Raw genomic sequence first — 22,317 nt, forward strand, 5'->3', positions numbered from 1 at the left:
GGGTCTCCCTAAGTCGCTAAATGGTCCGGATCCCAGCTCTCTTCTTATTGAACCATCAGTGCATCCGTCACACCCTCATCTAACCCCCAAGACCTCTCACAGCCCCCTTAAGCACCACAGATATGTGAATGTGGAGACTATGTACCCAACACGTGAAGTTTTGGGGTCCCCTGCAGGTCAGGAAGCGGGAACTCCCAAGACTCTGGGGCTGTGCGGGGCGGGGTGGGGCTCCCACAGGTGTGTACACAGGAGAGGCCACCTGTCACAAGCATCCTCCTCCCTCCCCTGGGGACCAGGAAGAGGCCCAGGCAGGGCTGGGAGCTGCCAGCTCGCCTGACTCCTGCCCCCACGAGGGAACAGTTCAGTGTTCAGGCAAAAAAGAAGGTGAGGAGCCGGCTGACATCCAAAAGGCATCGATTTCCTCCCTGGTCCTCCGAGGCCTCTGTTTAATCAGGACAAGTTGCACCCGAGCTCCTAGACACCTGGATTCTCCCTGCTGGAACCCCCAGTTCTTTCAGGGAACTGCAGGCCAGGGTTAAGCACTTTCTAAGCTCCGCCCAGCCAGCTCCTCCTTTGTGGGGGGGGAATGGGTGGCCGCCCTGTGTGACTGGGAGAGAAAGAGGACACAGGTCTGTGGGGGGGGGGGGGGCTCAGGGCTGCCTGCTCCGGAAGCTGGCTCCTGGCCCCACCAGCTGGACCCATTGCCACTGAGGATCAGTTTCCCCAAGACAAAGGACTCTGTTCAAAGCTGGCAACAGCCTGGGTGCTCACCTGTCAGGGAAGAGAAGTGCTGCATTTATCCCCGACCATTCCCCATAAGCAGGACTAGACATGGGGACAGGGTGCTCTGGTCTCCACCTGTCCCTGCCACCTGCAGCCCCCAGTCTGCCTCACAGCCCTCATGGTCCCATTCCCTGCTCTAGGTGACAGCTAGCCACGCCCCTGGCCACAGGACTGCCGACCCAGGAGGGTGACTGCTATGTGGGCTGAGGGACCCAAAGGCCACCCACTGCCCCGGGGTTCTCTTCACCTGCCCAGGAGCCCTGGCTCCCCCCAGGTGGCCTACTTCCTGCTGCAGGCCCAGCAGGGTGGACAGCTCCGGCCACTTGTTCCAGCTCTGCTTGGGGCGAGAGAGCCAGGACTTCAGCTAGCCAGTCTCTCTGAGGTTTGACAGGAGTGGCAAAATACTGCAGTGTGGCGGGTCGACATGGTATTTCCCTGGCATGGGCCAGTGAATGTGTGTCTGGACGTAATTTTTGGCTAACACGGCTTTTATTTGCCATGCCTTTCTTGAGACCAGATCTTGGTAGGCTGTCCAGGCTGGCTTCCAACTCCCAGTGATTACCGGAGTGTACCACCATGTCTGTCTATTTTTGTCTTTCTTGTAATGACCACTAATTCCTTTCTGGACCAAACAAGTATACAGAGTAAGTATAAGTATAAAAAGTATAAATATAAGTTACTTGAAGATGGACTACATTCTTGGTGGACCCAGAAGGTATTCAAGCTACGGCTGGAGAAACCCTTTACAGGGCTGTTCTGGAGGGGATTCCTGTGTCTGGCCTCTGTGTGGACTGGTGGGCCAATTTTTTTTTTTTTTTTGGAGACAGGGTCTTGCTATGTAGCCCAGGCTAGCCTTGAACTCCAGGTGATCCTCCTGCTTTGCCCTCCAGAGTTCTGGGGTCACAGGCATGTATCACCACGCCCAGTTTGGGCCAATTATTATGTCTTGCAACACCAAGATAGATTGATGAGTTGTTTTTTTTTTTTTTTTTTTTTTTTTGACAGGGTTTTGGTATATTGCTGAAGCTGGCCTTGATCTCTGGCTTAAACAATCCTCCTGCCTCAGCCTCCAAGTGCTAGAATCCCAGGCACCCAGCTTGACCCTGTGGCTGGAGGATGTGATTGCCAGTCAGGCCTGAGAGCATCTAGACCCAGGAAAGTTTTTGGATGGAAACAGAAGCAGAGAATCCATTGTAAAGACTGTGGGGAAGAAACCTAAAATGGGATTCAGAAGAATAGAAATGAACATTTCTGGAAATTGCTTCCAAAGCAAAAATCCCTGAATGAGAAATGATCTCTGCTTCTAATCTGGAACACACAGCTAAATGTTGATAAACTCTCCACTTGTGGGGTGGCGGGAGGGAAGGGCTGAGGTGCCTGGAAGATCACTTCCCTTGGTACCACCCTGGGATCACCCGGAATCTCCAAGGTCACCCTCTTCCTGAGGACATGAGGTGCCCAGCAGACCTGCAAACCCCTCAGCCCGAGCTCTAGTCCATGCCACAGACTGTCACCAAAGTTGGTGCCTCCGGGGGAAGAAGCCTGTGTGCTTCCAGAGCCCCCCCCCCCCAGCCCAGACGTCCAGGGAGAAATCAGCTCACCTCACCTGCCATGCTAAGAAAGCTGCATCTTCCCTCCTCTCCGCGCACGAGCCCTCGGTTGAGATGTGCAACTATGACAATAGCTGGACTTTGCTGCTTTAGATGACCCAGGCCAGGGCTGTCACTGTTAGAACAGCACGGCCTGGGACTGTGACAAGGACACGCTGGGGTGGGGAATACATCAGCCTAGGTGGGGTGGCAGGGACAGAGAAAAGTGGCCAGCAATACCCGATTCCTATTCCTGATGCCACGAGCTGGGGGCGGGGAGCCTGAGGGGCCACCTGTCCACATGGGCCATGGAGCTGGGAGTGTACGAGTAAGCATGTGTGTGCATACTCACATCACACCTGCACACATTGCTGCGCCTGGGGGGAAGCATCTCCCTCTGGTCCTGCTTCCCTGGAATCAGTGGCCTTGGCAAGTTCCTTGGCAGGGGCCTGTGTGCGGGGAACACTCAGATCCTCCTGCTGGGACAAGGCTAATGGATGAACCCTCCATGACAGCACACCATCCCAGGGTTCAGGCTGAGGGAGCGCTGGGCCCTGTACCCTCAAAGACATGGGGAGCCCCCAGCCCTGAGAAGGGTACAATGCTCTGGGACCCCAGAGCCACATGCCACCTCTCTCCAGGCTCCCAGGGAAGCAGTGGGGGTAAAGGATGAGACCAGGTCTGAGGACAACCAGACCAGACCTGCTCAGGCATGGCCTGGCTGGCCACTCTTCCAGGTGGGCACTTTGTAAGTAAACAAGGACACCAAGGGGGCTCTAAGACAGTACAGTAGTGGCTGGGGCTCAGGTGGGAGCAGCTGCCTGCTGCCGGGACCCAGTGCCCAGCAGGAGGTCAGCACTCTTGGGTGGGTGCCAGCTCTGGGGGGGGTTCTCGTGGGGCTCACCAGCTGAGACGTGGTGTCTTCTGGAAACCAAACAAAGGAGGAGCCTAAGACAGGGGCTCAGGAAGTGGACGGAAAGGGCGGCAGAGAGAACATAGCTGCCCAGGCACCCCGGACATTGTCTCACTGCGGGGAAGACAGGCTGGTGCCAACTCATGGCAGTGATGCCCATAATCCTGGTCACCTCTAAACTCGGAGCCGCAGTGCAGAACAGAGCTCCTCAGGGACCTTCTTTTCCAGTTGCGGTCTCTGCCTGGGGCCCAGGGACCTGCTGGCTGGTGTGGCAGACGTGGTCACGAAGGTGAATATGCAGGTGGACCCAGGCCCGCAGCAAGCAGGGTGGTAGCAATTCCATGGCAACGGTGGGGGAGAGGGTGTCATAGGCAGGTGATGGGACCCCAGACACACGCACTAAATCCCAATCAGGTTCAAACACAGCCCCAGCACGTGCAGGCGGCAGTGCGCTCTCTGTGTAATAAACATTGCGAAGCGTACTTGATTGCTTTTTTTTTTTTCAAGTCAAAAATAACAACCAATGTCCCAGACCCTGTTTTCTGCATTCAGCATAGTGAAGCGGTTGGTATCAGCGGAATACCTGCAGCCAATCACAGACAAGACCCTGTCCCACTAGCCAGCCAATCACCATCCTTTTCCAGTTTAAGCAGCCAATCAGGCCTCTTCTCGATCCTAAAAAATGACCTAAATAAAGCACCAGAGCTCGGACAACTTCCTGGGAAGCCGGATACCGAGGCGCAAATTTTTTAAAAAAATAAGAGTCAGAAATAAAAATAAAAGGTTTCCGTTGGTCAAGATTTAAAAATAAAAAGGGTTCTTCCTGTAGCCAATCGTGAGTCCATCCCTTTAAGCCAACTGTAAACGCACCACGCTGGTGTCTCCTGGGGTGTCAGCCCCGCTCCGTGGCCAGGTTGGGGGAGGGGCGGGCAGGGGGAGGGAGGAGGGACGGTGGTGGTCACTTTCAGGAGCTGCCCACCGACTCTGGCCCTCACAGCTTCCTGGGCGTCCCGAGGGGCTCACGGCGGCTACTGTCTGCGGTCCTCCGTCTCTGACCTGGAGAAGGCCATCACCACGTCCTCCGCACCTGCAGATGGGGGACAAGAGTCGCTGATGGGCGACCGGGACAAAGTGAGGAGGCTGCAGGCCCCTGCTATGCCTCTGTGCCACCCGCTGCCCCCTGTCTTAGGGCAGGAGGAGGCTCCTCCCCTCTAACTTTCCTGGCAGCCTGGTGGGGAGACATAGCCCACAGCACACACGGGGCTGCAGGAAGAGGGCAGAGGCCACCTCAAAGCAGCACTCACTGCCCAGCCTGGACGCAGGACTTCAGCCCTGGCACAGGGATCCGCTCTGTGCAGACCTTAGCTCCAGGTTCACGGAAGCCCAGGGCCCTGGGACGTCCCCTCTCCTGTCTTGGTCCTGACTCTGGATGGTTTTACCCTCCGGTTTTTCACTCCTCTCTCCAAAGGTTTGTCCTCTGTGCACCCCAACACCTGTCCTGCAGAGGGGCCAGGCCCCCTCCGCCCGCTGGCTGCCAGGGGAGACTCACAACGCCCTGGATCCTTATTAGAATTTGTCTTAAGCCTGAGTTGGAGATTCTGGCCCAGGCATGCATGAAATCACTGCCTTTGTTTGGTTTCCAGAAGCCAGGCAGTGACACACTGCCAGGAGACAGGGCAGGAGGCAGGCTAAGGAAGGCACAGGAAAGGCTGAGCTGCCCCACCCAGATCAAGCCGAGGCAAGTGAACCGGTGACCAGACACCACCCCGCCGCCCGCCCTGGGTCCCTCTCCCAAAGGGTGGTTTTTACTGGGGAACAAACTCTCAACCTCACACTTGCCAGACAGGCGCTTATGCCGCCGAGCTAAATCCCCAGCCCCTAAAGGGTGGTTCTGGGTAGCAGCAGTGCAGCTTCTTTCCTTCTCGGTTTTTTTTTTTTTTTTTTTTTTTTTTTTTTTGAGACAAGGCCTCATTATGCAGCTGAGGTCAGACTTGCGCTCCCTTTGTAGCGCAGGCTGGTCTTGAACTCGCAGCGATCCTCCTGCCTCAGCCTCATGAGTGCTCCAGGGAGGAGGCAACTGGAATACAGGGGCAGGAAAGGCTGCTCACAGATGAGCTGGTGTGGTCTGTGTCCAGTGCAGCCAAGTTGGCATGGCACAGAGGCATCGATGTTTTTGGGTGCAGAAGAAGGGTCTGAGAGCAGGGTGTGATGTCAGAGAGCCACCTTCATCTGGCTGGCAGCAGGGAGGTGCCCAGGGGACTCACCTGTCACCCACTCCCTGCCTGCCGGGGTTTCCGGTACAACTTCTATTCCTGAAAAGAAGATGAGGCTTCTGGAAAGGCCCTCAAGTCTTCCAGCTGCCTGGGAGGCCCCTTGCTGAGAAGCCCTACAATCGCTCCCTGTCTTCTCGGGAACATTCTGTTCTCGCCCAGGCCTGGACCACGCAGCAGCGCTGCAGGCGGAATCGTCCTGGCAACGCAGACTCCAATTACGTCACGTGTGCGGGCGCAGCTGAGCCGCTCACCTAACAGATGCCCACCTCCCCCGTGCCTCCCTACCAGCACGAGGCTGCCTCAGGGCCACACGGCAATGGGGCAGTGTCAGTGGAGGACGCCTTGGCTACAGTCAGGGGTGGCACCTGCTGGCTTCCTTCCTCCCCCGCTTTACGGGATTTCTTTTGGGGATCTTGGGGTTCTGCTACAGGTGCGGAATTAGCACAAGTGTGCTGGAGGGAGTGGAGGGGCAGAGGGACGCCTCCCAGGGTCAGAATTCCAGTTCCTCGGGTGCCCTGGAGGCGGGATGGGGAAGTCACCCTTGAAAGCTCAAATAGGGGCTTTGATGACTACTTATAAGAGGTCATAGCAAAAGCTTTGCAGGAGTCCCTGTTCCCCCTAGTCTCCCATCAGCCCCTGGGACAGGAAGGACCCACCCCTAGCCCCAGTGCCCCAAGGGACTCACTGTTTCCAGCTGGACCCCAGGGAACCTTCCTCTGGGGACAGACAGGCCACCCCTCTTCCAGAGCACTGCAGGACCCAGGCTTCCTTTTTTTTTTTTTTTGTAAAAGGAATCAAACTCATGACCTTGCACTTGCCAGGCAAGCACTTACACCACTGAGCTAAATCCCCAGCCCTTTTTTTGAGATGTGGCCTTGCCATGTAGTTCAGGCAGGCCACAAACTCTCAAACTTGTGATCCTCCTGCCTCAGCCTCCCAAGCGCTGAGGCTACAGCTATGTGGTGCTACCATGTCAGCTGTTTTTGGTTTTTTTGAGATGAGGTTCTCAGTAGCCGGGACTGTGTGATCACCACACCTGGCTCCCTTTCAGCATTTCTAGTCAATATTTTTGCTTTGTTTCGTTTCGCAGTGCTGGGGATGGAACCCAGCACCTCACACACCCTAGGCAAGTGGTCATCACTGAGCAGCATCCCCAGTCCCGAAACTGCTGGGCAGTTAGGAAGAAAAAGAAGAAACTGCATCCAGAGAAAAAAGAAGCAATAAAACTATCCGTATGCATAGAGGATGTGATCTGTATGCAGAAAATTCTAAGGGATCTGCTAAAACAAGTACAGTATTAAAACTGGTCAGCTAGTTTCGGGGCACAAGATCAATGTACAAAGCTCAGCTGTGTTTCTTTTTCTTTTTCTTTTTCTTTTTTTCTTTTGTCTTTTTCCTTTTTATCAGTACTGGGGATTGAACTCACAACTGCCTGCTTGCAAGGCAGGGGCTTATGCCACTGAGCTAAATCCCCAGCCCCCTCAGCTGTGTTTCTATCCACTTGCAAAGAGCAATCTGAAAATGTAGTAAGGCCTCAACTCCGCCTGTATCAGCGTCAATAATGAAATATTTCCGAGTATATTTAGCAAAGTGCAAAATTTGCACTCTGAAAACTACAATATGTTGTTGAAAGAAATTCAACACAGCCCCTTCAGAATCCCAGCGGTACCCTTTTGTAGTGATTGATAAACTGGCCCTAAAATTGGTGTGGAAATGAGGGAACCCAGTTAACCAAAATGCCCTTGAAACTGAAGCACAAACTCAGACCACATTTCCTGGTTTCAAAACTATCACAAAGCTACCTCGGACAACAATGGGTAATACGGGGCTGGGACAAGTGAGAAAGCTGGAGGCGTGTGGTGGGGTTCAGAAGGAAACCCCCACGTGGCATTAAGGGTTAGCTGACTTCTGACCACTACGACACTGCTTGGGGAAAGCACCGAAGAGAAGGTGCTGGGACAAAGAGATATTCACAAGCAAAACATGACCCTGAAGCCTCGTCTGGCACCAAATACCCAATCAGCTCAGAGTGGATCGGTGGTCTCAATACAAGAAGCGAAGAAGCTACAAAACTCTTAGAAATGGGGCTGGGGATTTAGCTCAGCAGCATAAGCACCTGTCTGGCAAGTGAAAGGTCATGAGCTCAATCCCCAGTACCAAAAAAGACTCTTAGAAGCAAGCACAGGAATTAAACTTCATGACTGTCATGGCCCCCAGCTGATGACACCATGAGGCGATGCCTAACAACCAGATGTAGGGAATACATGCCAAAATCACAGAATTCTTGGAGGCTGAGGCAGGAGGATCTCAAGGTGTAGCCCAGGCTGGACAAGAATCTGGAGCTCACAGGATGAAGCAGCTGGGTGACTCATAGCACAGGAAGGACCCGGAACCAGAACGGATACAGGCCCACACCTTGAGTGCTGCAGGGGACGTGACTATGCCTTCCCTGGGGACAGGAAATGACTGACCTGCTCAAGTCCTATGGAGCACGGAGCCTCATCAGGTCTCCTGGTAGAGACTGAGCCAACCCACCTGTCACTAGGAGCACAGAACCGAGGTAATGTTTGTTTCAACACATCACCAAACATCCTGGCACCCTGGAAGGTTGAGGCAGGAGGGTCCAAAGTTCAAACCCAGGCTGGGCAAGTTGGTGGCTTAGCGAGACCCTGTCTCAAAATGAACTAAACGCAGCTCAGTGCGAAGGCCCTGGTCCTGGCCTTGACACCTACTACTAAAAGCAAATCACCAACACAGCCAGGTAGAAAAATTCAGTGTGAGACTCAGAGCGACCCCCAGGGGAGCCCTGTCCCTTGCCTCCCGGCCCGTGGCTCAGCCACCTGGACAGCAGGGCTGTCTGAGTCTGGGAGGGCACCTGACAGCCACTCATCCCACACCCGGTGCCAGTTGGGTCCCTTGAATAGTGCCAGTCAAGTGAGGGGGGAGAAAAATGCCAGCTATGCAGGGGCTCGCCAGAGGGAAGCTGGTAGCGCGGGCGGCAGACAATGGGGTCACTGGCGTGTGCTGCGCTGGGACGAAGCCAGTGCCTCCGCAGCAGCAGGCGGGCAGCTGCCTCACACACACAAGCAGCGTGTTTGGGGAGTCGGCCCAAGGGTGCGGGGCCCTCTGGGCGTGTGAGGCTTGAGTTTCGAGTCAGAGTCACTGGAGGAAAAAAGAAAGCTTGTGACGTCAGCACTTGGGAGGCTGAGGCAGGAGGATTGCCAGAAGTTTCAAGGCCAGCCTGAAGTACAAAGCTAGATCCTGGCTCAAAAAATGGGGGCGTGGCCCCAGAGTGGCACTGGCTGTGAGTGGGCACCCACCTGACCTGGTTTGGAGTCAAGAGGGCCTCTGAGCCCAGCTACGTGCCCTTGCTCAGCCCCCAAAGTCCTTGCGCCTCTCTGGCCAGAGCACCCCCAAGACTGTTCCAGAGAGAGACATTGGGGGAGCAGGCCCAGGGCTGCATACTTGCTGTCCCGTCTGAGTGTCACAGGCACCTGTGACCTGCAGCCCACTGCAGCCACAGCCCCACAGCTTGCGTTCCATAACAGCTGCCTGGAAAAACAGGCTCCAGCCGGTCCTGGGGGACAGGGCAGGGCAGGGCAGGGATGGATGCCACCACACACTGGGTCCTCCCCACACTGGACCAAACACCCACTGGGCAGCAGGCACAGCTTCCAGCAGCATGGAGCTGACATCGGGTGCTCTGTATGTCACAGCTCTGAGTGCATCCCAGGGGATGGCCTCTACCCAGAGGCAGCGCAACAACGTTCCGGTTGCTATGGGAACAGCAGCCACTGATGCATCTTAGCCTCAGCAGCTTGAGGCTCAGTGGCACCTGCTGGGCCCCAAGCTGACAACCATTGTCCCAAGCACACCGGCAGCCACAGAGGGACCCCAAGCCATCTCCCAGACAGGATCTGGGGCTTCCCGCACAAGGGAACTTGGACTCTCCTCCCCCTAGGGGTACCAAAGCCCAGAAACACAGACCTGGCCCCGGGGTGCCCTGACTGCTTGTCTATCCGTGAGAATCCAGGCTGGATTTGCTCGCCTGGGCAAGGTCATGACCAGCACCAATGCCAGCAATCCAACTCAGGGCAGGATAACGTGCCATAAGCAACATGCCACCTGTCACCCACACTCTCGCCATGGCCTGTGCTCCCACTCCAGGGCTCCTTCTCTCCACATATCTGTTTCCCCAAACTCGAGCTCTCCCAGGCCAGACAGCATGGCGGCACATACCCGGGGTATGTGCACCCCTCCAGCGGTCATCATCTAAAGTCCTGGCATGTACTCAATTTTTAAAAAGATTTTATTTTTATTTTTTGGTACTGGGAATTGAACTCTGGAGCTAGTGCTTGCCAGATAGGCGCTGTGCTGAACTACATCCCCAGCCCCCTGGCATTTTCTCCAATTACAGATCCTGGGTAACGGAAGTGCTCTAGGGGCTTTTTTGCTTTTACAGATGAGGTCTTGTTATGTTGTCTAACTTAGTCTTGGAGTTTTTTGAGTTTATGCAATCCTCCTGCTGCAGTCGCCCAAGTACCTGAGATTATGGGTGCTAACTATCTCACTTACTTTGGGCACTTATTTATATCACAAATTTACATGGTCTAGGTAGCTCACACCTATAATTCCAGTACTCAGAGGTTGAGGCAGGAGGATCGTTGTGAATTTGAGACCAACTTGGGCTACAAAGGCCAGCCTGAACTGCATAGCAAGACCCTGTTTCAAGAAGACAAAAAAAAATGTAAATAAAATGCAGATTTCAAGGCTCATTTGGCAGGCACTCTGATTGAGTGGAGCTAGAGCAGGACACAGATCCACATTTTAACACATGCCTGGTGACTCCGGTGTGGTGATCTGTGGAGCCCTTGAAGCTTCAGGCTGTCTTTGACTTCTGCCCCAGCCCTGAGATACCCGCCATCCTTGCCCAATACTCTGAAAGAGGTGCTGGGCTCAGGTGTAGCTCAGTGGTAGAGTGCCTGCCTGGAGTGTGGGAGGGCCTGGGCTCTGTATCAAGGGAGGGATGAAAAGGGAAGGGGGGAGGAGGGGGAGGGGGAGGGGGAGGGGGAGGGAGGCATAGAAGAAAAAAGAGAAGGGAGAGCCCTCCTCATTGCCCAAGGCTGGGCTCCGCTGTCCCCACACCCCGCCTGCTCTCTAGGGTGGCCTCTCAGACTCCCTGCCCCATCCTCGCCCATGCCCACAGCCCGTCCATCTGCCATCCACCCCAGCACCGTGCCCACAGCCTTCTGGACACCACCTGCCGCCTCCTGCCCGGCCGGCAGCAGCACAGAGCAGGCGCTGCACTGCCCACTGTCCCCACTCACCGCTTCCACCCCTTCCCCGTGGGTCAGTCTCAGATGTCCATGGAACCTTCCTCCCTCACTGCCTCACGGATCATGACCCCCCTATCCCTCCCTCCCCCCCCAGCCTGGGTCGCAGTGACCTACTGGGGGCTGGGGACAAACCCGGTGGAGCTGTCCGCTTCTCCTGTCGCCCATGAGGGGTCACCCAGGGTGCGCACGGTCTCCCCCAGCCTGCAGCGCCCTCTCGCGTCCATCAGCCCACCGTTCCAGGCCTGGCTACAGCACCTGGCCCCATGGCTGCCTGACGGCTTCTCCCTCAGAGCCCAGGGCCGGGTGCATCCTCCCCCTGCCTGCCTGGTGCTGAGCTCGCGGTGACAGCGGCTGGCAGGACGACACTGTCCCCTCGGGATCCAGCAGGTGAGGGTCTGCAAGGGCGCCGAGACTGACATAGCAGCGCTGGCACGTGGACGGCAAGGGTCACGCTGGGAGACAAGGGTGGCCCTCTGGGAAGGGGCGCACAGCGCTCGTCCTCAGCGCCTCCGTGCCCCTCCTGGGCGCCCCCCTCTGTCAGGACACAGGCCCTGCATTCCCTGCAGGGCTCCGCGGCCGGGCGCCGCTACTGGGTCACGGTAATTCTCCCAGAGCGGTGATTAAGGCTGGGTCGTCCCGGGCGACTGTGACTGCCGCGCAGAGCCTGCTCTCGCCCGGGTCTGAGGAGCAGCCGGGAAACCACAGCGTGGAGAGGTGACCCAGAAACTCCGCCGTGGAGGAGCCTAGCAGAGCCCCATTCCCTGGCCATTTGATCTCATTAATCAAACATTACCTAAGCCATTGCACTCATTGTAATCCTATTGGTTCCCCAGACGTTTGTCCCACCTCACACCCCCGCCCTGCACTCCCTATTGGATCAGTATTACCTAAGCGACTACACTCGTAATCTCATTGGTTCACCACAGTCCTGTCCACGTTGAACCCGCCTCATCTCCTGGCTTTACTCAATGAAACACCCTTGAGAAGTGAGGTTGGCAGGCCACCCACTTTCTGGGTCCCCTTCTGTCACTCTGCGAGCTATCGTTTCTCTCAATAAACTCTTCCCAGTCTTAACCTCCATTGTTCCTAGAATTCATTTCTTGATTTTAGAGAGCAAGAACTAGGTGTTTCAGGTATTTAGCAGGTTGGGAGATACAGTATTTCCCTTATATTATTTGGAGATCCATATGTCAGACGCTTTATTTCACAGGGACCCAACTTTATCATGGTATGTATTTTTTTAGACAGGTTCTCACTATATAACCAGGCTGGCTTTGAACTCATTGCAATCCTCCTGCCTCAGCCTCACAAGTGCAGGGATTATATCATGCCTGGTCAACATGCCTTTTTTTAAAATCAGTACTGGTGATTGACCCTAGGCGCATGCTGAGCTACAGCCCCGGCCCTTTTTTAATTTTTAATTTTGAGACGGGGTCTCCTATATTGCCCCAACTAGCTTCAAGCTTGAGATCCTCCTACCTCAGCTTCCCGAGGAGCTGGGATTACAGGTGTTTCCCACAAAGCCCAGCTTAACACTCATGTTTTAAATAGGCCACTGGAGCTGGGCATGGTGGTCCATGTCTGTAATACAAGCTACTCAGGAGGCTGAGTCAGGAGCCTCAGATCTGAGGACAGCCTGGGCAACTTAGTCAAAACCTGACTCAAAATAAAATTCAGCTGAGTGCACCTGTAATTCCAGCAGTTGGGAGACCGAGGCAGGAGGATTGATGTGAGCTTGAGGCCAGCTTGGGCTACACCGTGAGTTCCAGGCCACCCTGAACTACATAGTGTGGCCTCATCTCAAAGAAGTCAATAAGGTCAGAAATACAGCTCAGTGGCACAAGTGCCTGCCTGGCAAGGCAAGGTGTTGAGTTCAATTTTTGATACAAACAAAAAACTCAGTAAATAAAGTAGAAACAAAGGATTGGGATGCAGCAGAAGAGCCAGAGCGTGACACACACGAGGCCCTGGGTTCAGTTCCTGGTACTGGAAAAGAAACTGGTGGGAAATTGCAGAAAGCCCAGCAAAGGTTCTGTCGATGCACATGGTCCCACCCCCAGCCCCTCTGCGGTTCCCAGGCTGAGGCCCACTTGTGGGGCAGGTAGGGCGCCGGTGGAAAAGGACCTGCCTCATGGTCTGAGAGCAGGGATCTCTGGCTCACAGCCAGTCCTGCAGGCTGTCAGGGCTGCCTGCCACCCAAGAGAGGACTCGGGAGATGACACGTGTGACCCGAGGGCTGGCCGCACTGTAGGAACCAGTGCCCTGCCCGGGTGACCTGTGGGGGTCTGGGAGGGCCTCACTTACTAGGCCCAGGGTCCAGCTGTGCTCATCCTTGAAGCAGCAGGGAGCCCCTGAAACTGTAAGGGGAAACAAACTGCTCATGTCCCCAAGCTTCTGGTCGCCCCGGCCTCAGGCCAAGTTTGGAGTGTGCTGACCTGAGCTCTCTGTTGGTGCTTTGGGGACACAGGTGACTCCCAGAAAGAGTGTGGGACCTGAGAGGACTGTGGCACATGGCAGGGGAGGGGAAGTAGTGGGGAGAAGATGAGGCGAGGGGGACAGGACAGAAAGGAAGCTGTCACCTGTGGCTAGGCAACTGCATACAGTGGTGTGCAGAGGGGGTGGATCCTAGGTCTCACATCTGCAGCCCCAGGGAACAAGTTACTGTGGGTCTAAAGGTAGTGGCCAGACCCCCAAGGACAAACTTGAGTGCTGTCCCACAAGTGGGACTGCTCGGGCCCCTGTATGGGTCCCAGAGGGAGTAGGGTGAGGTTGGCAGGGGTGGGGTGTGTGTGTGACAGGCAGTGCATTGCACTATCTGTTGGCAGACAGCGCCACCTGGTGGACATAAGGTTCTCACACAGGCCCTGGTCCCGACTGCAGGCCTGAGGGCATCAGGCACCCTGGCTCCCTGGCCGACCCTACCTCCAGGATGGATGCACCTCACACTGACCCAGGGGCCGCATGTCTGATGGCAGGAGGCCCTGTGGCTCGGGCTGAGGCCAGCTCCTCCGGTGGAGGGCGTGGCAGGCAGCACTGCAGGCTCTTGGCCTTAAGACAGGTGAGCATTCAGGGCAGACCCGCCTGCAGTACTGTGGTTGTATCTGTGGCTTCTTCAGACACAGCAGTGGAAACCACTAGACCCGGCTGCCTGAGAGGCTGAGCAGGTGGGTCCCGTGAGACTAGCAGTTTGAGATCAGCCTGGGCAACATAGTGAGAAACCCTCTCAAAGTAAAATAAATTAAAAAATAAAGATAAAAGGGCTGAACATGCTGGTCCATCCCTGTAATCCCAGCACTCTGTGGTGCTGAGCAGGAGGATTACAAATTCAAGTCCAGCCCACGCAACTTAGGCCCAGCCTCAAAATATGAAAGTAAAATTAAAGAAAGGGCTGGGGATATCTAGCTCAATGACCCTGGTTCTACCCCTAGTACAACAAGGACAAAAGAAAAAGAAAAGAAGGAGGGAGGGAAAGGAAAGGAAAAGGGAGAAGAGAGCAGGGTATAATGGGGCATGCTTGTAATCCCAGTATTCAGGAGACCGAGGCAGGAAGATCCTGAATTTGAGGCCAGCCTGGGCTAGGTAGTAACCTTGTCTCAAAAACCAAAAGGAACAGAAGACCTGGGAAGCTCTTCCAAGCACAGTTGCTCTCTCCACCCCCAGACACAGAAATCCTACAGGTCTGCGCAGCAGCCTGGACAGAGGTGACTGTCTTCAGGTAGGGCGGGGTAAGGGAGCCCCAGCGCACCGTGGTGACTCAGCCCAGATGGAAACTCCTGAGCACCACACCCAGCCCGCGTTCCTGCTGGCTGCTCAGCAGTTTGGGGCCAGGTTCCCTGGGAGGCACAGCCGCTGTGTTCTTCCTGAAGCTGGCAGAGCTCCTCAGCATTCTCCATGTGGCCTCCGCTAAATGAGACCAACAGCTTCTCCCAATGCGGCAAGGGCCGGAGCATCTACTAGGCCCAGGCCTGGACTGGCACTTGTCTTTAGTACAGAACAAACTAAGGACAGTCTAGAGAAACTCCTTTTGAGAGCCAGCCATGGTGGTGAACCCTTGTAATCCCAGCACACAGGAGGCTGAGGCAGGAGGATGGCTGAGGGTTTGAAAGTGAACTCAAGGCCAGCCTAAACTGCATAGTGAGACCCTGTCTCAAAAAACCACAAAAAAAAGAAAGGAAGGAAGGAAGGAAGGAAGGAAGGAAGAAAGAAAGAACTCATTTTGCAGAACACCATGATTTGTAAAGCAGAGGCCCCCGACAGTCTGACCCCCTCAAAGGCATTAGTGGGGTGCAAGTGCCATCCCCAGTGTCTCTCACGCATGGTTTTCTTTTTATTAACAGCTGGGTTCACATTTCATTGGCCTTTCTTTTCTTTTTTGAGACTAGGTCTTGCTCTCTGCCCAGGCTGGCCTCAAACTTCTGGTGCTCCTCCTGCCTCCGCCTCTTGGGAGCTACGAGTCCAGGCGCACACCTCCGTGCCCGGCTATGGTCATTTTCCCTTCCATTTGCCAGAGAGTGTGAGTGGTGGGAGACACACTGCGGAAATGTGTGACTTACTTTTGTTCCCCCTGGGCCTGTCCACCACTGCGCAGCAACTCAGGCTGGCTTAGTGACCCAGACCAGGCAGGGAGGACACTGAGCCCAGGGTTTCAGGGACACCTGGCTCAGGAGGGGCCAAGCTCCACACTGCAGACCAGGCCCAGCCACCAAGGCAAGTGCTGCCTGGGAGCCATCTGGGCCATCGTGCCCTGGGAGGTTCCTGCTGAGTTAGGTGCTGGGGCCTGGGGACCAGCCCTCACGACAGGTCGAGCCAGAACACCAGGAAAACCAGGCCGGAATGGCACACGTCACCAGCGCACTGGGGCTCCCTGGAAGAGGCTCACATCCCAACACGCCACAGCCAGAATATTTCACGGCGGGTCATTCCAACAAGGTATGAAGACAGGAACAGCAAAGACACATGGAGAGTCCGGTGGAAGACCGGGCCGCAAAGCCCGTCACAGTGAGGCACGCTTGTGATCCCAGCACTCGGAAGGCTGAGGTACAAGGTCCGCCTGGGCTACAGAGCGAGACCCTGCCTCAAAAAAACAAAGAGGGAGCTAAGAACAGCGACCACTTGGGGGGTGCCTGCCGCAGTAAACACTTCCCTGTTGCCTGTGACCCTGAGGGCTGTTTGCAGTTACCCCAAAGACAGAACTGCCTCGGGCATATGGAGAGCCCCAGGGTTGGGGCGTCCCCGCTGCATGTTGCAGTGTGGTGCCCAGGCCAGCTCTGTCCCTGAGCCAGGTGCCAGGCAGACAGGGCTAGGCGAGGTGGAAGGAAGCTGTTACCAGCGCTGCCTTGGGCCTGGGGAGGGACCCTGCCGCGGGCCTCACTGGGTCCCGGGTCCCGGGTCCCCCCTGGGGGAGACTGTGTCTATCACCCTCCCCCTTGAGTGTCCTAGAGAAGCACATGGCTGTCGCTCACCCTGGTCGATGGCGTGCTGGGGCAGCTGGCTGAGCTGGCTGCTGACCACGCCGGCATAGGTGCGCAGGAACTCCTCCTCGCTGGCCGTCAGCTGCGGGAGAGCGTGCGTGAGGCTCACGGGGCCGGGGCCTCCTCTGTTCCTCTGCTCCTCAGCTCAGCCGGGAAGCCTGGCCCCGGAGGCCGTGGGCCTCGGCCTCGGACTGAACCTGAGAGACGTCGAGCCTGGCCCAGGGCCGGAGGGAAGACTCGGACCCTGCCTGAAGCCGAAGGCTAGGGCCAGTTCCAGACACTTCTGCCCTCCCTGGCACCCAACCTGCCCAGTTGCCCCTCCCAAAAAGAAGCCTCGCTCCTATCGGGGAGGAAGATCAGAGCCTCAGACCCTCAGGTTCGTGTCCACCCCCCAGAACCAGACCCGCCAGGCCCTGGGCATGGCCCTGAGCCGGCCGCAAAGCCCAAACGCAGGTCACGCGGTGCCCTCCCCGGCACTCACGTTGGAGCCCATCTTCCTCAGCATGAGTAGCACGCGGACCTTCTGCTGGATGTACACCTCGTCCGGACTCTTCCCGGACGCGCCCTCGCGGTTCATCCCCCTGGCCCGGCTCCGGGGACTCCTGCAGGGGATGGGGATTCGTGCTGCGGCTCGGGCACCTGCGTGTCCCTCGCCGCTCGAGTGGCCCCTTCCTGCTCGGGCCCACTGACCCCAGCCGAGAAGCTTGCTGTGCAGCAGGTGCTGTGGCGTCGTGCACAGCAGCGGGGTCAGTGTGAGGCTGTGCAGACCACAGGCCACTGTCCTGTGGCGATGCGTGCAGGGGACAGGTGCACGAGGCCCACAGGGTCCTCAGTCCAAGGCGAGTAGCCTGTGTAAGGAGCCAGTGACCCGATCAGAGGTGGCTGTCCCAGGCCTGGAGAAATTATGGACCTGCACCAGTCCCCAGCACAAGGTAGAAGCCTGCAGCAGCCTGGGTCGGGACCCAGGAGTCCCTGGACAAGAGAGGTGGCTCAGGACTGAGCCCCAGCAGCCCATGCACCCCCGCCTGTCAGAGGGCAGCAGCTGCCTCCAGGTGCCGAGGAGACCTGACCCCCAGGGCCCCCGGAGAGAGGCTCCGGGCCGGGAGGAGAGGAAGGGGGCGTGGAGGGGCTTGGGTTACACGATCACAACTCCTGGATGAGTCAGAAATAACGCGGCAGCTGCTGGGGTGGAGCCTTGCCAGCCCTGGTGCCAAGGAGCTGTGCTCAGGGAACCAGGGAACCAGGCCGGCACGCCAAGGACTCCTCAGGCTGTCCCCTGCCAGGACCAGCGGGCTCTCTCTGACAGGGTGTGGGTTCAGGAACCACAAGACCCAAGGCCTCTGTCCAGAGCCCGTGCACCAGGCTAACCTCCGCCAGCTGAGCGGCCCCCACAGGGACCCCAGATTTGGCAAAGGCTCCCCCAGACCTTCCCACCTCTGAGCCCAGCCCGTGGCCCCTTGCTCTGCTGCTGCTCCTGCCGGGCCCAGACAGGAGTGTGAGAGCCTGGGGACAGAGCTCCGATCTCTGCAGCTGGCAGGGAGGGCTCAGTCCTGGGCATCACTGTTCCTCCCTGCCTCCATTTGGTACTCAGTGACCTCAGGTGAGCCCTGCTCGGGCCTCCGGCCTGCACAGTCTGGCTCTGTCTCCCCATCGACGGCTGCTTCCATGTGGGGTGTCACGTGGCTATGGTGGCCTCAGGTCTGCCTTTCCCCCCATCTTTCCTCTGCGCCCGTCAGCCAGAGCAATCCTGGGAGGCCGGCCACTTCTCAAGCTCCTCCCCAGTGGTCCCCAGGGCCTCAGCACTGTCACCTCAGTTTCTCTACACCTTTCCAGGGGACACTGGATGGTGAAACAGAAGCTGACTCTGCACCCACACCCCGGCACCCCTATCTGAGAGGCAGGCACTGGGAAGTGCCTGCCTGGCTGGCTGAATGGGACACGGGGACAGCAGTGGTGACTCAGCTTCCCCTGCTACATCCTGCACAGCAGGTTAGGACCAAATGGCACTGCATGAAAAGACTCACGTACCCTGCCAGCTGTGGAAGTGAACGACTGTCATCTTAGCACTTGGGAGGCTGAGCCAGGAGGACCTCCACAGTCTGGGCTACACAGTGAATTCAAGGCCAGCTTGAATTACATAGCGAGACCCTGTTTCAAAAAAAACAACATACACACGCACACACACACACTGGGAGTCAGGGCTCCCAAGAGTAGGACACCAGTCCAGCCAGTGCTCTCCTGCAGAGACAGGACCGAATGCAGGGGCCCAGCCACTAGGTGTCAGCACACACAACAGCCCCAGAGCCTCAAGTGCGTAGGGGCTGTCACCTGCTTCGTGTCCCATGCACCCAGGTCTGTTCCTGGGTGACAAGCTTACTACCCTGCTGGGCTGCTACTTTTTATTTATTTATTTATTTATGGTCCTCGGTTCAATGAATTAAGCTACACCCCCAATCCCAATGTCCCCTGCAGCCCTGTATTTTGAGACAGGGTCTTAAGCTACTAACTTGCCTTAGGTGGGCTCAAACTTATGGGGTTTGGAGGCGTGCACCACCACAACTGGCTGTCTTGATTCCACTCTCACAAGCCACCCTCTGCCCCAGGCCCGGAAGATCTACCCCTTCATGCAGATGCTGGCCCTGCCCAGAAAGGGGAGTCCTGTGAGCTGCCAACTCCAACTCTGGAGTTCTGGTGTACACTTGGGGACTCATGCCGGGTGGCTGCACCATGGCACAGGATCAGGGTATGTGGAGCTGGGCTGCAGGATCTTGCTGCGTCCCACAATCCTCTCTTCCACCCCCTGGACACACAGGTGCCGTCTCATCATTTTAGCTGTGACTGACTCACTATTCCCTGGGACACTGGGCCTGGTGTCCCCAAGCCTGAATGGGTGTGTAGAGCTGGGCCGTTTCCTTCTACTCTCCTGACAGAGGCTGCTTCTCCAGCTGGCTCTTCTTGCCCAGGGAGACTCCTGAGCTGTCATTCCTAAAATTTCTGCTCATCTAGGATTTCTCAAGCTCCTGGCGGGAAGGGCTGCCCAGGGCTGGATCTGGGGTAGAAGCAGCCTGAAGTGCTGTCCCCACCCTGCACAAGGCAGCCGGAGCGCGGGGGACACGCCAGGCCTGGCTGACACTACTCCACCCCGATCTGCAGGTGGGGCGTCTCCGTGCGGAAACTAGTAACTGAACAGGATTCATCTTCACTGACCCAGCCACACAGGTGCTACGCTGCCAGAGTCTGGTGACCAGCGCATCGCAGGGTGTTTGGGCCTAGCAGAACGAATGTGACATTAGGTTCTCGTCACAATCCCAACTAGCAGCCAATTAATTAACTGCACTTCAAAATTCCTGCTTTACCCTGTAGGCATCAAGAACTGGTCTCCATCAAAATGTGCTTGGACTACGGAAACTCAGACTGCGGCTCATCATTATTCACCCGGTTCTCAGACCTAAGGACCAAGACTCAGAGTCTCAGTGACGGTCTCAGCTATGACCACAAACATCCTGTTGTTTGTTACAGGGTGGGGCTGCCCCTCACTCTTACTAGAATTTTCCACTGGAAGCCGTCTGCGTCAGAGATGAGAAAAAAGAGAAAGAAACACGAAGCCAGGTGCAGTGGTGCATCCATGGAACACCAGCACTCTGTTAGGCAGAGGCGGGAGGACTGCAGCTTTGAGCCCTGCCTGGACACCCTGGCGACTCCACTCAACTCCGAAATAAACAAACAAATACTCATATTGGCTGAGCATGGTGGTGCAGACCTGTAATGACAGGACTCGGGAGGCAAGAGGCAGGCGGATTGCTGCGAGTTCAACGCCAGCCTGCGCTATAAAGTAAGCTGAAGGCCAGCCTGAACTACACAGTGAGACCCTGTCTCAAAAAGACCAAAATAAATCAATAAAAGATTGAAAAGAGGCTGGGCATTTGTGTGCTCAGGGTGTGTTCCATCCCCAGAGCTGCAAAAAAGAAAAAAGAAAAAAACTAAAAATGGAGTAACTGGCAGATGGCAATTGTACAAACGAGCAGGAATGTGCGTGTGTGTCTGTACACATTATGGGGTAGGGAACCACAGCCGGGAGAAAAGTAGGTGCCATTCCAGGTAAGGAGACAGGTATGTGCACACAGGCACACACGCAGGCACACACATACACGCAGGCGCGCACACATACACGCATGCGCACATACAGGCATGCACGCACACACATATACACAGGCACATACATTCACGCATGCGCACACATACACGCAGGCGCACACATGCACACAGGCGTCCCTGGAGATGGGGGGAGGTTGCAGGAAATTTGCAGGGCCGAGGAGGAAGTGGCTCCTGCCCTTGAAGGATCCACGCACACACTGTTCAGTGGGGCTCACGGTCTGCGAGGCCATTCTGCACCCTCTGGGGACATCCAAGCCCCTGACGCCACTCTCCCGCCCACCTCGCCTGCACCTCTATCACCCACCTGCTCTTATGGCAAGAGCGAGGCCCAGGAGAGGCCCGGGATAGGGACAGCTGGGCTCGTGGTGACAGCACATAGGCCCCTAAACACCCACGTTTCCACGCCTGAGAGAACCTCTTACGCCCGGGGGTTTACGCTGCTTCGGAAACAGCGAGCCAGCTGGGGTGGGGGCGGAAATGGACAATGCGCAGGTCCTGGGAACAGGTGCCTCTTACCTCCGGCCCTGGACTTTGTGTTTTTTTTTTTTTAACTTAGAAACATATTGGGGTGACACACAACTAAAATCTCAGCACTCGGGAGACTGAGGCAAAGATTGCCAAAAGTTCGAGGTCACGGGCTGGGGGTTTAGCTCAGTGGTGTAAATGCCTGCTTGGCAAATGCAAAGTCGTGAATTCAAGCCCCAGCACAAAAAAAAAAAAAAAAAAAAGCTCAGCCCGGGCTACTTAGTGAGTTCAAGGTCAGGCCAACCTACACAAGTGAGACCCTGTCTCAAAATATATAAATAAAAAGTATCAGGGCTGGGCTTGGGAGTACACACCTGTAATCCTAGCATTTGGGAGCCCGAGGTAGGATGATTACAAATTCGCGGCCAGCCTGGGCTATATCGTGAGACCTTGTCTCAAAAAAAACTCAAAGTAAGTAAAAGCATTATCACATGATGGATTTTAAATTTTACATGTAAAAGTGAACATACATTTTTGCAAACTTTATATCATCTAAAAACTACACTGTCCTATAGCTGATTCAGAGTTTATGTAAAACATTAATTCAGGGGGGCTGGGGGTTTAGCTCAGCGGCATAAGCGTCTGCCTTACAAGCAGGCAGTCGTGAGTTCGATCCTTGGTACCGATAAAAAGGAAAAAGACAAAAACAAAAAAACATTATTTCAGGACCTGTCTTAGCCTGAAGTGAGTCAGCAGCTCCACAGCATTCACCGAAAGGACACACAGCAGAGGTGCAGCCTGGGGTACGGCATGTGCCTGGTGAGCACAGGGCTTCAGACTCCTGCCTCAGCAGTGAAGAAAAGACCGGCAGAGAAGGGTGGGAGGGACCCTCAACTCTGCTTGGCGGTGCATGCCAGTAATCCCAGCACTGTGGGAGGCCGAGGCAGGAGGATCACTTAACAGGACCCAGTCTCAAAATAAAAAGGGCTTGTGATATAACAGCTCAGTATGAAGGCCCTGGGATCCATTTGCAGAACTAACCAGAGAAGAAAAAGGAAATTAACAGAGAAAGAACCTTTACACCTAAAGAAGATCATCTTGGAGAAATGCGGGCAGGGAGTGAAGGGGCCCCGACAGCACCACCCAGGCTGCGCCCTGGGCCTTTGTGCGCTCCTTACCTGTTCTGACGTGAACTCCAGGCACGCAGGTACCCACTGTGGGGCTCGGGCTGCGCCCGGGAGGAAGAGGAGGCTGCCGCCCTGCGGGAACACACAACACAGTCTCAGAAAGCCACTTGGAGTGTGCCCTGCCAGGGACGGGACAGACACAGGG

At 56.0% G+C, this 22,317-nt stretch overlaps 1 protein-coding gene across 7 annotated transcripts in view; it reads right to left on the reverse strand.

Moving 5' to 3' along the window:
* Positions 1–3,765: 3,765 nt before the first annotated feature.
* Ctnnbip1 (catenin beta interacting protein 1) overlaps positions 3,766–22,317 on the reverse strand; it is a 41,125-nt gene continuing 22,573 nt past the window's right edge. For 3 of the 7 annotated variants that reach the window (XM_063235467.1, XM_023565753.2, XM_063235471.1), the window contains 5 exons: positions 22,164–22,244; positions 16,847–16,967; positions 16,357–16,447; positions 5,550–5,597; positions 4,063–4,372 (listed from right to left, as the gene is read on the reverse strand). In XM_063235467.1, coding sequence (XP_063091537.1) covers positions 4,314–4,372; positions 5,550–5,597; positions 16,357–16,447; positions 16,847–16,967; positions 22,164–22,244 — 400 coding nt within the window. In that variant the 3' untranslated portion in view covers positions 4,063–4,313. Of the gene's footprint in view, positions 4,396–5,549; positions 5,598–16,356; positions 16,448–16,846; positions 16,968–22,163; positions 22,245–22,317 lie in introns of all 7 variants that reach the window. The other 4 variants (XM_063235466.1, XM_063235468.1, XM_063235469.1 and 1 more) reach the window with 4 other exon arrangements.

This window comes from Cavia porcellus, unplaced genomic scaffold (genome assembly GCF_034190915.1).
Source record: "Cavia porcellus strain 051 isolate PalLab524CR breed Dunkin Hartley unplaced genomic scaffold, mCavPor4.1 scaffold_25, whole genome shotgun sequence".
In the NCBI taxonomy this organism is placed as follows: domain Eukaryota; kingdom Metazoa; phylum Chordata; class Mammalia; order Rodentia; family Caviidae; genus Cavia; species Cavia porcellus.